Raw genomic sequence first — 16,667 nt, 5'->3', positions numbered from 1 at the left:
ACTACCAGTGCACACATTCAATGCTGCCCCCTCTCCAATCAGATTAAGAAACCTTCACTATTGTTGAGGAAAGCCCAGCTGCTCTTTAGAATCAGACAGATTCCTTGACAGCAATGTTCCTCCAGAACCGTGCAGGATTAGATTTGACTGTGACTGAGAAGAGGCATGTGCATGATTTCAAGTGAGGAGCGAGGTTTTGGGGTTTGTTTGTTTGTTTTTGTTTTTTCAAGACAGGGTTTCTCTGTGCCACTTTGTTGCCTGCCCTGGAACTAGCTCTTGTAGACCAGGCAGGCCTCGAACTCAAAGAGATCCTCCTGCCTCTGCCTCCCAAGTGCTAAGATTAAAGGTGTGCGCTACCACCGCCCAGCTGAGGAATGAGGTTTTTATATTATTCAGTCAGGAATAGCAGCCGTGCCAAAACAGCAAAAGGTTGTTAAATCTAGAAGTCCAAACTCTGGTCAGTGGAAGAGCCATTCCTTCAAGAGAAATCCGTCAGTTGTCATGAAGATGAAGAGGAAGGAATGAAACAGAATAAGGTGAAAAGACCAACTATTAGATACTGATTTGTTGATTCACTTACTGGCTTACTTAAAGCACTGCTTGCACTACCTATATGCCAAGCATGGCTTCGCTTGCCACCTGAAATAGAAGGACCGACCTGGGGACATAGTTGATCTTTACAACCCGCTGCCTCCATGTTAATTTCTGTAAAAACTCTCGGCCTTGCTCATCCCTCCTCGTGGCTTTTAAGGGGTAAAACGAGAGTGCAGAGTGGGACTGAGACTAAGGCCTTTCAGAAGCTGTCCCGGCGTTGGTCCATCAGTGACATCTCTCTTGCGTACTCTTGGAGTGCTCTCTTGCACACTTACTGGTGTTAGAGTGCTCCCTTGCACACTTATTGGTGTTAAAGTGCTCCCTTGCACGCTCATTAGATTTTGGGTGCTCTCTGGGGTGCAACATTCATTGGTGTTGGGATGCCTATTCCAGAGAGATCCCCACAACAGCCTCGAGTGGTGTTTGTCTTCTAGGAAGAGAGAGAAGCAAAGCCACACTTCATGTGAAGGCTGTGACCTTTTCATGCGGATTGCATTAAAAAGCCCCAGTGTGTCACTGAGACACACATTTGGGGTGTGCCTGGAAAGCTCTTTCTAGAGAGGATGTTCAAGGCCAGATGGCCCACCTGAATGTGGGCAGCACCCTCCATGGCCTAGGGTACTGTGCTGCATAGAAAAAAAAGGAATAAATGAGGGGATGATAGCAATCTCTACCCGCTGCTTCTTTATCCATAGAGATGTTGAGAGTTCCGGCTTCATTACCCCACCTGGAAGAACTCTGTGTCCTGGCTAGTGTTCTTGCCAGCTTGACACAAGCGAGAGTCATCTGAGGAGGGAACTTAACTGAGAGAATGCATCTGTAAGATCAGGCTGTCGGAAAACCTGTAGGGCTTTTCTTAATTAGTGGTTGATGGGGAGAGGGAGTCTAGTGCTGGGAAGAAGGGAAGTGGGTAAGACGCGGTGAAGCTCCGACCCAAGATGGACGTAGGCTAGAATCTTCCTGGTAAGTCACCACCTGGTGGTGTTACACACGATAAATATGGGTTAAGCAAGATATGAGAGTTAGCCGAGAAGAAGCTAGAGATAATGGGCCAGGCAGTGTTTAAATGAATACAGTTTGTGTATTGTTATTTCGGGTGTAAAGCTAGCCGTGTGGGAGTAGGGCGGGACGAAAAGCAGGCCTGCCCGCAGCTCCATCTACAGTCTAGCCCATTGTGGGTGACGGCTGGGCTGGTGGTCCCGCATTCTATAAGAAAGTAGGGTGAGCAAGCCACAAAGAGCAAGCCAGTAAGCAGCACTCCTCCAAGGCCTCTACACCAGCTCCTGACTCCAGGTTCCTGTATTGTCGGAGTTCCTACCCTTATTGCCATTGATGGTGAACTGTGATATAGAATAGTAAGCAGAATAAACCCTTCCTCCACAAGTTGTTTTTGGTCATAGCATTTCATCATAGCAGCAAAAACCCTGACTAAGACACTCTGCTATGCTTCCCCTCCAGTGACAGACTGGTGTGTTAAACAGTAGGCCAGAATGACTCCTTCCCTCTGAACATATAAAGAGAAAGGTGACCAGGGCCTGGACTGCTTTATAATGTGAGCCTTGGTCCACCAGAGGGCGACCTTGCTCACCCACCACTCTTTATCAGACAAGCAGACAGGGAGGCAGAAGCCAACAAGTGATAATGGTGGCGGAACAGGCAACAACAGAGATGAGCACAGCCTAGGTCCTAAAGTTTAGGAAGAAGAAAAGACATTGTGTTCGTGGTTTTATTTCTCTTAAAATAAAAGGCCTACTCATATTTTTTCATCAAAATATGTAACAGGGTTAGCTGACTTGAGATTGCATTTTCCCACAATTTGTACAAATCTGGTGTTTGTTGGCTATTGCTAGAAACTGTGATTGAAGGGGAGGAGAAGCTAATGGTTTCTGGGGGAGGAGGAGTCTTATTCTTCACTGCTGTAGCCTCTGTTGATTTGCCTTTTTCAATAACCCCATCCCCATCATCATGCAAGCAAAGAATAAAAAATATGGGACATAGTCCCACAAAAGGACGTAGAAACTGGAATGGAGGACTTGTGGGGAAAGAAGCATAGGAGGAAGAAGAAGTGACAAAGGGAACTACAGGAAGCTAAGGAATGCAGTGAGCAGGAGAAACAGTCTCCTTCAGGGATGAGCCCTCTCCTTGATTCTCCAGTACCAATGGTCAGGCCTGAAGTCACAGACATACAAGTGACACTAAATGGACTCAGCAGGATGTATTTATATATCTAGGCATTTAATACACACACACACACACACACACACACACACACACACACAGTGAGAGAGAGAGAGAGAGAGAGAGAGAGAGAGAGAGATAAGTAAAAATCAATATTTTTTTGAAGTTACAAGTGATTTCTAACAAGCTCATCTCAAGCAGCCCAAAAGCTGGGACTTTGGTGTTATTGGTTAAATGCAGACATTTTATTTTCTCTTAAAATATATTGCTTTTGAGCTTTGTTTTTATTTCATAAATTGGGACACATGGTAATACTCTCAGTTAAGATAATTTTTATGGGAGTAGTCCTTAGATTATTCCCTGTGTATGCAAATGAAGGTACCTCCCTCTTCTTAGATGATTGTATTTAAGAAACCTTGGTTGGTTATGTTGGAACATGCTCCTTGATTTGTTTTGATTTTTTTGGTTTCTGAGGCGGTTTCTATGTGTAGTCCGGCTGTCCTGGAACTCGCTCTGTAGACCAGGCTGGCCTCGAACTCAAGAGATAAATCTGCCTCTGCTTCCTGGGTGCTGGGATTAAAGGTGTGCACCACCACCATTGGCTGCTCATTGTGATTTTAGTTGGACCCCTTAAGATGGTTAGCTCCATTCCTTCCCCATCTCACTAAGAGATGCAGGTATCCATCACACTAAAACACCAACCCTGGGAGTCATCTTTGAATCTGCTCCCCTCCCCCACAGCAGCAATCCTGCCATCTCTACTTCTCAAAATCTTCTTTCCTCTTGATTGCCAAGGCAACCTCTGTGGCCCAAACCATTATTTCCTTTCACAGTTTTTCTTTCATCTCCACCCTTGTTTGCCAGCATCCTTACCCACAATCTCCGAGAACCTGACTGTGGGGCAACCATCCTAGTGGCCCTCATTGCCAAGCTGGCTATCTCATCCAGCCCAGCCCCCTGCACACCAGACTCCAGTCAGTGGACCATGTCCTCATCTCTGATGCAGCCAGTGGACTGTTGCCATGAGTGTCTCATTCTCATTTCGGATCTCCGCTCAGAGGTAGCAACCACTTCCGTGGAGAGGGCAAGTTAGTTGCCCTGCATACCAGGCAGTTGTTCTGCTATACCATGATTTGCTTTTTATTGAGCATTACTACCAGATATTAATCCTGGTACTCAAGTACTGTTTTCCCTATCCACTTGATGCATGTTGCTTAAAGGCATAGATTATGTCCCTGGTACCTGTCTATGCAGGGTTGATCCTGAGAAAAAAAATTCACAAAGTACTTCGAGAATACAGTTCAGCACATTCAGGGCCCTGGGTTCAATATTCAGTACCCTATGTGGTGATGGATGCATATTAATCCTAGCACTCGGGAGGTTAGAGGCAGGCAGATTAGGAGGTCAAATTTGCCCCCAGCTACACAGTGACTCCTGCTGATACAAGTATCAACCTGGGATACTTGAGACCTTGTTTAAAAAGAGTGTTTTAAGTGAATACAATGAATAGACAAACAAAAAACCATTTATTCTCTTAGAAAAGAAATGTAACTGCTACAATAAGAAAATGAATCAGGAGGTACAATGTTAATATTCTCACTTCAAGTAGCAGCTAGAATTGTGCGTGAGGTCAAAGGGAGTATTCCTCCAGCTTGCAGCGCGCACTCATGTTGGGTGGGGGCGCTGCCCGCCTTGTGATGGGACACACCTTCCAAGAGTATGAAAAGTAATAACAACAAACAAACATAAACTGTGGGACTAAAGCAATGAGATACTGAGATTGGAAATGAATAATGCTATGCCAAGTAATATTTATAAATACAGATCATAACTGAAATGCCACAAAATGGAAACTACATGTATCATCACTTTTTTTTCTTTTTGGTATCTTCCACAGATACATTTTTAGAAAACCCAAAAGTCAAGAACACTTTAGAGTTTTCACATGGCAGGCAGGAATTTTGCCTTTTTAATAGGTACAAAAATCTCAGTGCAGAGAAAGCACATCTTTCAATAGTGACTTCGTAAAAATTATTCACTCTTTTGTATATGCTCAATATGTATTAAGTAGCTCCATTTCTTCACGTAATAATTTTAAGAGGCGCATGTGTCGAACTGACGAACTTAGAATGAAAAGCGAACACGAGAATACGAAAGCCGAAGAGAGCCAATAACTGCACCTTCAGGGGCAAGGTGGGTCATTTAGAAACATCAAGTTTGTCCGTTTTCCCTTTCTCGTGGATGTTCCAAACTACACGAAGTGCAGCCGGCACAGCTTCGTGTAAAAGCAGCTTGACACTTCCAGGGTGTGAGTGCAGGAATCACGGACCTCTGCACAACACAAAAAAACTCCTCCACCAGCCGCTGTCGCGGCTCAAGGCACCTGTCTCTCGTTCTGTATCCAGAGTTCGCAAGGCTAGGTTTCATTGGGCAAGAGAGCAGCTTGTTCCTCCTCTGTGCCAGTGAGATTCGGAGCTTTAGATCTATAGTGAGGAGAAACAAATAAATAAAATAAACAAAAACAAAAAGTAGTACTGATCGTCATAAGAAAACCATACAAAGCCAGGCCTAGGCATTTTATCCCAGCACTCAGGGGGTGGGGCAAACGGATCTCTGAGTTCGCCCAGCCTGGTCCACAGAGCAAGTTCTAGGACAACCAGGGCTACACAAAAAAACTTTCTCAAACCCCATCCCCCTGCCCCAAGAAGACTAAACACTGAGTACCTACATCTCCACCCAAGCACCTCCTTGGCCCTACCTGTAAAGCAATGAGTCCTAGGATCCCCAGAAATCTAGCAGCAAGAAGGACTGGAAGATAAAATTTCATTTCTGCTCTCATAAGCTAGCTTCTTCTAAGAGGCAAAAAACCTGGAAGTTGACCATACCTTCTTCTTGTCTTTGAGTGCTCCCAGAGATAAAATACGCCCATCGCAAGTCCCTTTAACACAAGGAAATACACCGTTAAAGTAGATCCTCCAAGGCAAGCATCTCCAAAGTGTGAAAAAATGGAAGAAAACTCACACAAACCCATGGCTACTCACACTTATCAGAGCCCAAAGACCTTGTACAGCTGCTGCCCACTCGAAACCAATCTTCTCATACAGAAATCCTCCCAGCATTGGTCCCATAAAAGCACTAATGGTGGAAAGAAGAATGGATGAATATCTCACCATGCAAAAATGGCTTTATAAAGATGTATGACACCCTCAAACTAAAACAATAAAGACTGAAAAAAGAGGGAGATTCCTGGGCATAAGTAAGAGTTCTAGGCCTGGATGTGACTCGGTAGTAGAGCACTTGCCCCCAGTGTGTAAGGTCAACTTAATCCCCAGATCCAGTGCTGAGATGGGGGAGAGAAGAAGAGAAAGAAAGAACAATGATTATTAGACAATGTTAAAGTGGAATTGCTGCTGGGAAGTCAGTGAGCTACATGACAATAAAAATAGAAGCACATTCTTAAAAGAATGTTTCTACTTTGTGGGTAGAGATACATGCAACAGTACCGGCAGAAAGTCAGGAGACAACCCTACAGAATAGGTTCTCTTTTCTTTCCATCGTTATGTGGGTCCCCTGGATTGAACCAAGGTCTCTGGGTTTGTGTGGTGAGTGCTTACCTGCACAGCCATCTCACTGGCCCACTACTCTTTCTGTTGCCAGTATCTGAGTCAGTGGAGTGCAGAGCTATTGACTCTGTATGTGTGCTATTGCTACTGTACAGCACGCTGCCTGGACTAGCAGAAAGTAAATACATAAGCAAACAGGCAAGCAATTGAATCAATAAAGGAATGCATTTTAAAAGTGTGAGATCTGCTTCTGTTAAAGGATTTTTTTAAAATTATTGCTCAATGCAAGGTTCATGAAGGTATCTTAGTTTGGTATGAAGTCTGCTGACACACTAGATTTTGATTTGGGAGCCACGGGTTGTAAACTGGAATTCTTGCACTGCCCTAAATGAGCGTTTGCCTTAGATAACCTCACGCTCCTCCTCAGTGTTTCAGTTTTCCATCTGTAACGTGGAGAGAGCACTTTCCATGTCTCGGATGCAAATGAATTCACTTACCCAACCGACCACATGGCGCCAACAAGACCAGATACAAGTCCCAGAGTACTTATTCCCTCTTCAAACCCGTTCTCACTGCAGAGAGATGAGGACATATCATCATGAGAAGCAAAACTTACATGGAAAAAGTGTTTGACACATGAAGATAAACTGCATATAATCTGAAGAGAGTAAAAACAAGAACACTTCGTTCCTAACACAGAAACTAACGTGGGAACTGGAGAAGAAGCTCATTGATAGAGTATGAGCTTAGCATGCCCAAGGCCTTGGGCTCAGTCACCAACACAAATTAAACATCAATCCTACACAAAGATTATAGGCAACTGAAGAAAGCTGGGCACAGGAGCAGTGGCCTTCCCTATGGAAGAGCACACCAACTATTTGTCCAGTGCCAAACCCTGAAAACATACATACAAGTAATAGTATACTGACTGAGCTGGTTATATTTAGGAATATATATATATATATATGTATATTCAAATGCATATATGCATGCAACAATAATGAAAAAGAGGGCATGAATTTAGAGAGTGTAGAGGGGTATATGGGAGGGTTTGGAGAGAGTAAAGGGAAGGGCAAAATGTAATTATATCATAATCTCAAAAATTGAACAAACAAAATACGAAAATCAAATTTGAAGGCATTTTTACAAAATAACCTAATTTTACTACAACTGTATAATAGTAAGAAGCATGATTCACTTGCATTAAATGCTCATGAAATACATAATGAACTAGGAAATTCTTAAAATAGGATGAAGAGAACAAAGGTTGCTCTAAGAAAAGGCTGCTCTTTTTCCTCTAAGCATTGTTGAGAAGTCCCAGCATAGCCATAAAAACATGAAGATAAACCACACATGATCTGGAGAAACTAGAACTAACATGGGACCTGGAGAAGTTCATGAATATGCCCACATGCAAAGGAACAATGACCAAGTGACCGATGAATGGTCACCCTGATCTCTTGTATGATTCTCCTCCCTGCCACAGGAATGAAACTTCTCCATTTGGTTCTGGACTTTTAAAACAATTCATACACACACACGTACGCATACACACATACACGCATGCACACACACAAAACCCTCACCTGAGATATGCAAGAAACTAAGCATTTCTTTAACATATTCTTCCTTTTAGCATATTAATGTCACTATGTTATTTTCAGTATGATTTCATTATTACTTATACGATTCATGTCACAACGTTTATATGCTATGAAATCGCTAAGATTTACTGCTGGACAAATATCTAACATTCTATAGGACTGAACAAGTGAGGTGAGACTGATTGCTACCTACTCCACCCCACTGCAGCCACCACGTCCATCACGATGGAGCTCGTCAAACAGCCCGGAAACTTACTATGCACAACTGAGCATCTCCGGGAAGGTCGGGATGATACTCATTCCAGCAGAGAAGCCATTTACAACCAACACCAGCACCAGAAGCCAGAGCTGACTGCAGAGGCATTGTGGAGGGAATGAATCAGTTAGTATTTTAAGAGACACAAACTAAAAACCAAGGGGAGCAGGATCGCAGAGGCGTTAGCTTGGCAGATAGTAGACTTGATTGGCTCGTGTTTCCATCTTGTCCCATTCCGTTCAGTGAGAGCTCCTGTTAGCACCTTTCGCTTCTGCAGCAAAAGCAACTCCTGCATCATTTGAAGTCACTTTTGGTCCCACATTTCCTATACACGTGTTTAGTCATACATATTACACATCCGTGACCAGCTGACCCTCCCCACCACAACAAAATCCTTCCAACATCAATGCTGTCGTTCATCTAATCATTCCACCTTGCAGTTCCAGTAAACAATGGCAAAGAAGGGAGAGGACAAAGGAAGAGACTAGAAACTGACAGTGGCTCTGTGTTTGACTCCATCTAAGGGGCTGACAGACATGCAATGCATGTATTCACTTTAGTTCCTTTTAAAAGTACATTTATTCATTTTGAAGGGGAAGTATGCCATAGTGTGTGTGTGTGTGTGTGTGTGTGTGGAGATGAGTGGACAACACACATAAATCAGTTCTCTCCTGGAGTTAAAGCCTGGAGCTTTGGCTCAGGTTTCCAGGCTCGACAGCAAGGATCTTGGTGTGCTGACCATGTTGCTAGTCCTGGTTCCTTTTTATAGACAAGAAAGCTTGGGCTCTTGGATGTTAAGTGATTTGTCCAAGTTCCACTACCAATGTCACTACCAGAGACAAAGCCAAAATTCAAATGGGGATGTTCTACTGGGAATTCACCAAGGCCAGCTGGCCTGGGTCTGGAAAAGCCTGGGATAAAACCGGACTCTCTGAACATAGCGGACAATGAGGACTACTGAGAACTCAAGAACAGTGGCAATGGGTTTCTGATCCTACTGCACGCACTGGCTTTGTGGGAGCCTAGGCAGTTTGGATGCTCAACTTACTAGACCTGGATGGAGGTGGGGGTTCCTTGGACTTCCCACAGAACAGGGAACCCTGATTGCTTTTTGGGCTGGGGGGGGGGGGGACTTAATTAGGGGAGGGGGAGGGAAATGGGAGGCGGTGGCAGGGAAGAGACAGAAATCTTTAATAAATAAATAAATTTAAAAAAAAAGCCAAAATTCAAACACAGACCCAAAAGATTCGGCAATCACTCTCTTCCAGTAGTGCCATGCTTTATCCGAGAAGCATGGGCAAATGCCAAGAGGCTCGCTTTGTTTCAATAAATAAATTATAGCAAATAGGCTTTAATGAGCAACTACTACATGCTGAGGATGACGCAGAAACAATAAAAGACCTGGTTCCCCTCTCAATGAATGAGAAGGAAGAATCACACACAAAAAACAAAACTGTATTCTTTTCAAGTATCCAGGCGAAGGCTGTTAGCAATGAATGCCATTGTAAAAATGATTTCAAACAACTGTGCAGTTCAAACACGGGAGAAAACCCAGCAATGTGGTGCAAGCCTATCTTCCTAGCACCAGAGAGGCGGAGTCAGGAGGGACATGAGTTCAAAGCTAGCCTCAGCTAATAGAACAAAACAAACAAGCTCATTCTAGATAAAGATTCCATGTGTTAAGATTTGCCAAGCCACTGTCACCTTCTAGTAAATAAAGCACTATCAGTCAGACAGTTCAACACCATCCTAAGTCAAAGCCATTGTTTAAATAGCAATGCTTGCAGTACTAAGCCACTTTAAAAATTAATAATTACTAGAAGTACTTCTCCAAAAACATAGAACAAGAAAAGTTACCTTTTAATGTGCAAAATGGGGACAGGTCCTAAGAGCATGTAGCACACAGCTGTGATTAAGTTTCCAAAAACCAGAAACCATTTCCTTAGATTCTAATAAAGAGAAAGAGTTCAAGGTTTAATCCAAAGGACCCTCTGTAATCAAACAATATTAAAAAAAATCATTAGAACGGTGACATCCAAAAATCCAAATACATTGAAGCAAATGAAACTTTACATTTAAGATAAAATAGGCAGACAATAAACTTAAGATAAGGAGGATATTTTGCAAGATGATGGGATGAGCAAAGATGTTTCCCAGGAAGGGGGTACATTACAAAACCTTTGCACATCACAATCCAGTCCAAACATGCAAGAAATCAAAAAGCAGTCACCTTGAGGAACTTGATAATGTGTCCCAATACTGAGGCAAAAGACATTATTTCAAAGTACCTACTACAGAGTCAGTGAGCGTATATCCTCACTCCCACCCCCGAGATTCACACGCTAGTCTACTGCCTGATCTGATGGTACATAGAAGTCAGCTTTGGAGAGGTGATCTGGCAGGGAAGGAAGAACCCTCATGACTGGAGAGCACCCCTACAAAAGAAGTCTCTGGGAGCATTTCCCACTCCTCCAAGTGGGGTTGCTGCGAATCGGAAGTGCCTCCAAACACCAAACAAAAGCCTGGATCTTGCAGAAGTGTGGGATTATTTCTTAACACTCAGCTCCAAATGTTGTTTAAGACGTTAGCTTTCAGGGCTAGAGAGATGGCTCAGAAGTTAAGAGCACTGACTGCTCTTCAAGAGGACCTGAGTTCAATTCCCAGCAACCACATGGTGGCTCACAGTCATTTATAATGAGATCTGGTGTCCTCTTCTGGCATGCAAGCATACATGGAAGGAATATTGTATACATAATAAATAAATATTTTTTTTAAAAAAATGTTAGCTTTCGGGGGGCTGGAGAGATAGCTCAGTGGTTAAGAGTTCTCTCAATATAGTACCAAGACAAGATTACTATTTAAATATTAACACTTACAAATACTAAAGCCATACTAATCCTCTTGAGTCCAAAGACCCAAGTTCGGTTCCCAACACCTGCATCAGGTGGCACACAACTGCTACATGTCCATGTCCAGGAGATCTAATGCCCTCTTCTGGTGTCTGAGGTCACCCATATACATGTGGGTATACATGCACACAGATACATAAGCATACACACAAACAAAAAAATGAAGATGAATCTGTCAAAAAGAGAAAACATTAACTTTCTGTGACTTGTATAACTGACTCCCCATAGTATGTAGGTCTTATGTATGCAAAGCTAATAAGAGAAAATACACAAATTCTAAGCACTATAGCTGCAGAAGCGCCATGGACATGGGAGGTCTAGGAATGGCGCTAGTTCTAATACCAGTCATGTGGACTGACTGGGTTAGGCCAAACTGAAAGGGAGCAGAAGGGATTCACTTCAAGACGGGTGAGGAATGGCTGATGCACGCTCGCAAGGGTCGTTCTTTCGCACCCGCTTTCTAAGACAATTTCCCCCTATCAATACTACAATCTGATCAAGTCCAATAACTTTTAGGAGCCTAGGACTCTGTCCTTGTTATTAGGATCAGGGTTTTTGTTTTATTTTGTTTTGTCTGGGTCATTAAGGAAACTTCTGGAAGATATAATTCAAGCCAGGTTTGTCACGTCAAGAACAGACAGTAATCCTGGCTCTGGGAAGACTGAAGAAAGGGAAATGAGTTCCAGACCCAGTCTAGGCTGTATATGAGGCTCTGTCTTAAACATCATCATCATCATCATCATCATCATCCCATGATCCAATAGTTTCCAGCAGTTTTAGCACCAGACTTTTCTTCATATGAAATTCTATACTTGAGTATGTTCAGAGGAATGACTGAGGCTGGGAGACACCGGAGTCTCTCTACCAGGCCAACTGAAGGTGTCAGCTTTAAGCAAAAGACCTTTCGAATTCTGGGAGAAGTGACTACAGATCTAAACGTGTGAGAGCAACTCAAATATGTCAGTATACTTACAGGCATCCTGTCACTGAGGAGACCAAACAGTGGCGACGAAATGGTGTAGGATAGAGCTAGACCCAGGAAGACCAGCCCCACGTATCCAGCTGGCAGATTGAACTGGAAAAGAAACACCACATTAAGGCAGCGTGTTAAGTCTCTCTTTAAAAAGATACACCCTCTTCCCTCCTCCTCTTCCTCAGCTCTATTAACAGAAGTCCATCAGTAACACCCAGTTTCTGTGCTGTTTCGCTGTCCATAGCTGTCACTAGGACACCTGAGAGAACAATGTAAAGGGGAGGGGGGATTATTTACTTTGGCTCACGGTTTCAGAGCATTGCAGTGGGGAGGGTGTGGGAGAACAGGGAGCTTACACAAAAGCAGCCAGGAAGCAGAGAGGGGATGCCTATGTTAACTGGCTTTTTCTGTTTGTCCCTTTTTTCATCCCTGCTCCAGCCTCTGGGACAGTACTGCCCACAGTCAGGGCATTAGCTGCTTGGGCAGTGCTGTCTGGAAATACCCAGAGACATGCTTTACTAATTTCCTAGGCGCTTTTCGATCCGATCAAATTAACAATCAAGATTAGCTTCCGCCAGGCAGTGTGATGCATGCCTTTAATCCCAGCACACAGGAGGCAGAAGCAGGTGGGTCTCTGTTAGTTCGAGGACAGCCTGGTCTACAAAGGGAGTTCCAGGACAGCTAGGGCTACACAGAGAAAACCTAGCTTGAAAAACAAAACGAAAAGATCAGCTTTTATCGCATTCCTCTTGACTTTTTCTTACTTTGTACCAGAAATGGGTAAATACTTTTTTCCAAGAGGGAAAAAAAATTCCAACCACTTATTAGACATCCCAGAAGTTTGATTTAATAGCATTTGATTTTAAACATACAATTTGATTTCTACAATTTGCATTTTCATATATAGTATTTCACAAATTTTATGTATACAAAGATTCGTATACAAAGCTTCTTAAATGATGTTCTTGAATTCTAGCCTAGTCTAGGTTTGATTTCTTGGGGGGAGGGGGTCAGGAGGGGATGGGTCACAGTGAAAAGCAAACTAACTCATATGAATTCAGCACTCATGGTTCAGCAATGGAGACTTCTGGTTCCTTTCTCCTACTCTATTTTATAGATCATGGCCACCTGATTATAACAAACAGCTAAAAAGGAAGTGGACTCAGCGGGCATTTGGAGGGAAGGATATATCACATCAAAAGACCTAACGAGCACCCCTAATGCCTCATTACAACTCACACAAGAAGAGAAAATGTGTGGTAGTTGAGCAAACACGAGGGATGCCCTCGCAGAGCTGGAGTGGTGTGAACAAGGTCTTCGATAGGAAGAGACAAAGCACTGGGGACACAAGAGGAAGATTCTTCCTTTCTTCCTAGTGGATCAGACCCCAGATCACAGAGTCACACCCCTACCTCAAAGAAACATCGCCGAGGGAAGACACAGTCCTGAGAGCACAGCTCCCTGTCTACCCCCTTCTCGCAGCTGAAAGTCTTTCCCGAAAGAAAGCCCCCAAGGGCACGCAGTCAAGGCCACGGTACAAAGCAGAGATCCAGCCGGCTGCTCACCTTCTCCAAGACGAAGAGAGAGAGGATCGGATCAAGGAAACCGAAGCAGGAGCTGAGGGCAATGATGACACAGGCTATGAGACCAACCTTGGGTAAGGTGACAAGCTTCCAGAAGGAGTGTTCCCCTCGATCCGACTCTTGGGGTTAAAAACAAAAACAGAAGTGCATCATAGCAACCAGTGTCCCTTAGCTTCATCCTTTAACTTGCTTTGAGAGGCAAAGCTGATAAGACTATCTGAAAGTAAAAGTAATGGCACCTCTGAATTGCCTGAAATCAAATATTATCGTCGTCATTAGCTTCTAAGCTCTTTGGAAGTCACAGTGGATTTTATGTAAGACTGACTTTTCTCCTCATAGGGCGGCAGTTCACCTGTCCTCTCAGCACTTCGCAGATAGGAGGAGGAGGATCAGGAAGTCAAGGTCACCCTTGGCCACACAGTGAGTGTGAGGTCAGCAAATTCCCATATTAAAACATCAATCCTTAAGTTTTCAAATGCAAAGAGAATTAGCTGCAATCAGGGAATATGAGGAGGATTTGAAGGTGCAATCTGGAAGGAAGGCCACCTGGATGGGACAGTGTGCAGTTCGCAGCTGCAGACAAAGCATCATTGGAGCTTCCCCAAGGATGTATGTGCCCTTAAGGGTGGAACTCACGGGGCAGTGGTGACACAAGTCTTTATTTTTAGCATTTGGGAGGCAGAGACAGGAGGAACTCTGTGACTTTGAGACCAGCCTGGTCTACAGAGCTAGGTCCAGGACTGCTAGGGATGCCCCAAAACAAAGACAGAGAGAGAGAGAGAGAGAGAGAGAGAGAGAGAGAGAGAGAGAGAGAGAGAAAGAAAGAGGGATTCAACTTTATTTTGTAAGACAAAACCCAATTAATTTTCTGAGGGCAAAATAAACACTACATTGGGAGACTGAGAGGAGGTATTACTGAATCTTGTGTGAACTACTTTTGTCATTTCGGACCAGTTCTCTCATCCTCCTAATAGTCAGCCCCATGTTCATGCCCTTCTGAAGAGCAGGCGTGGCTACCTGCAAGCCTCGGGTCCCAGTGACCGCTTTATTCTCTCTAGGAAATTTTCAACACTGATCCCCGGTCCTGGGAAGACCAGCAAGCGCTCTAAACCATGCAGCCATCTCTCTGCCCTCGCTCCAAGGCAGATTATTTAAGAAAAGATCGCTCTGAAAAATGATGCGGTGACTGTGTGACCCTTAAAACACTCCTAAGGAGTTCGAGAAATCACTACGGAGTTCACAAAAAGTACAGCTCAGACACTTGACGCAGAGTTCAGTCACCCGCATTTCAGGAGCATGGTTAGATTGGTAACTGAGATCCAGGACAGAGACAACACAGGACGTGAGAACTTCACCGAAGGTCAGGATCAGCCCTCCCTGACCCCCATTGTGCCCACAGCTTTCGCCATACTCACAACGACCATGCGTACGCAAAGTCCAAAAGTTCAAAGAGTGTACGAACTTCTGCTATTTTCAGTAATATTCTCGGGAGGCTTTTCAGAATACAGATATTAAGTCAAGACTATCAGCCTGTTTCTCAGACCTAAATTCAATCCCTGTTTCAATTCAGAGAGGGAACAACTGCCACCTTGTGGCACAACGAGATATTGCCAGCAGGGAGTCAACCAGGTATGGAATTTGAATTGTATTGAATTTGAATTGAAAATTACAAAAGATGGGCCGGAGAGATGGCTCAACCATTGAGAGCACGTCTCTGCAAGAGAACCAGAGTTCCGTTTCCAGTACCCACATGTAGTAGCTCACAATTACCTGTAGCTCCAGCTCCTAGAGAGCCAATGCCTCTGGCCTCTGTGGGCATCCGCACTTAAACACTCATACTAACACCCAGACACATAATTTAAAATGATAGTAATAACAGGGCGTGGTGGTGCATGCCTTTAATCCCAGCACGATCAAGATAGAGGCAGTCAGATCTCTGAATTCAAGGCAAGCTTGGTGTACAGAGAGTTCCAGGATAGCCAGGGATACACACACACACACACACACACACACACAAAACCTGTCTTGAATAACCAAAAAATAAATAAATAAAACAGCAACAATAACAAATAATAAAGATTAAAATAATTTTTAACTATAGAAGATTTTTCTTTTAGTCTATCACATTTCTTAGGCATACAAAAAGCTTCATCTGTTAACAGTCTACTGCTCAGTGGTTAAGAACAATGGCAACTCTTGCAGAAGACAGGGGTTCAGTTCCCAGCAGCCACATGGCCGCTCACATCCATCTCTATCTCCAGTTTGGGGGATATGATGCCCTCTTTCTGACCTCTGTCTGCACTGGCAGTAGACACGCAGGTGCTGGCATGTGTCATACAGGTAACCGCAGAGAGATGAGAACAAAAACCCGGTGCAGATTGACTTCATCAACCTGGATCAGACTCGGGGAGTCTAACAATAGGTGGTTTATTGCCAAAGTGTTTAAGTCCAGGATAATTTGGGAAAAAGAAAAGAAAAAAAAGTTTCCTGGTGGAATACAATTCCTGGTGCACAGGAAGTGCAATTACATGGAAATGCAGCTCAGGGTACATGGCCTTTCTTCCAGGAAGATGGGTTCTAGAGGCTCACTGCCTGAACTAGTTTAAAGGCCTAAGGATCGATCTGATCTTGCCCATACAAATAGCATAGAAGTGATTTGGGCTATTGGCTGTCTTTGGTCCTGGTGGTAGGAGCCTGGGGGAGCCTCTGTTTATAAGGGTCATTTAGAGTATTAGCCACCTCCGGCCTGGCTGTAAGAACTGGATATGGCCTGACCCAACAGATAACACAGATCACCAGATCAGGTCCAAGTCTCTTCTCCACGTTCAGGACAGAACAGGTTTTTCACCGTTCCCATTGGAAAGGCAACCCTGTATGCTTAACATTCCCAGTTTCTCTGGAGATCTGTGGGCTCAGGACCTTAGTGCCATGGCCCCCAACAATGCACACGGGGTGCAGACAAACACACAGGCAAAAATGCTCAAACACATAAAACAAGTAAACTTAA

General features: G+C 43.9%; 1 protein-coding gene across 3 annotated transcripts in view; it reads right to left on the bottom strand.

Annotated features, from left to right (window-relative positions):
• Nucleotides 1-4,281: 4,281 nt before the first annotated feature.
• The window catches only part of Slc18b1 (solute carrier family 18 member B1), a 29,486-nt gene continuing 17,100 nt past the window's right edge, over nt 4,282-16,667 (bottom strand). For all 3 annotated transcript variants that reach the window (XM_041653962.1, XM_041653961.1, XM_041653963.1), the window contains 8 exons: nt 13,643-13,779; nt 12,078-12,179; nt 10,053-10,144; nt 8,196-8,291; nt 6,833-6,907; nt 5,814-5,907; nt 5,658-5,710; nt 4,282-5,255 (listed from right to left, as the gene is read on the bottom strand). In XM_041653962.1, the coding sequence (XP_041509896.1) occupies nt 5,189-5,255; nt 5,658-5,710; nt 5,814-5,907; nt 6,833-6,907; nt 8,196-8,291; nt 10,053-10,144; nt 12,078-12,179; nt 13,643-13,779 (716 nt within the window). In that variant the 3' untranslated portion in view covers nt 4,282-5,188. The remainder of the gene's footprint in view (nt 5,256-5,657; nt 5,711-5,813; nt 5,908-6,832; nt 6,908-8,195; nt 8,292-10,052; nt 10,145-12,077; nt 12,180-13,642; nt 13,780-16,667) is intronic.

Source organism: Microtus oregoni, unplaced genomic scaffold (assembly GCF_018167655.1).
Source record: "Microtus oregoni isolate MIOR12 unplaced genomic scaffold, Mior012 000006F_ref0000085, whole genome shotgun sequence".
NCBI lineage: Eukaryota > Metazoa > Chordata > Mammalia > Rodentia > Cricetidae > Microtus > Microtus oregoni.
Note: the sequence above shows the minus strand (reverse complement) of the source record. Positions and strands in the feature narration are given on the sequence as shown.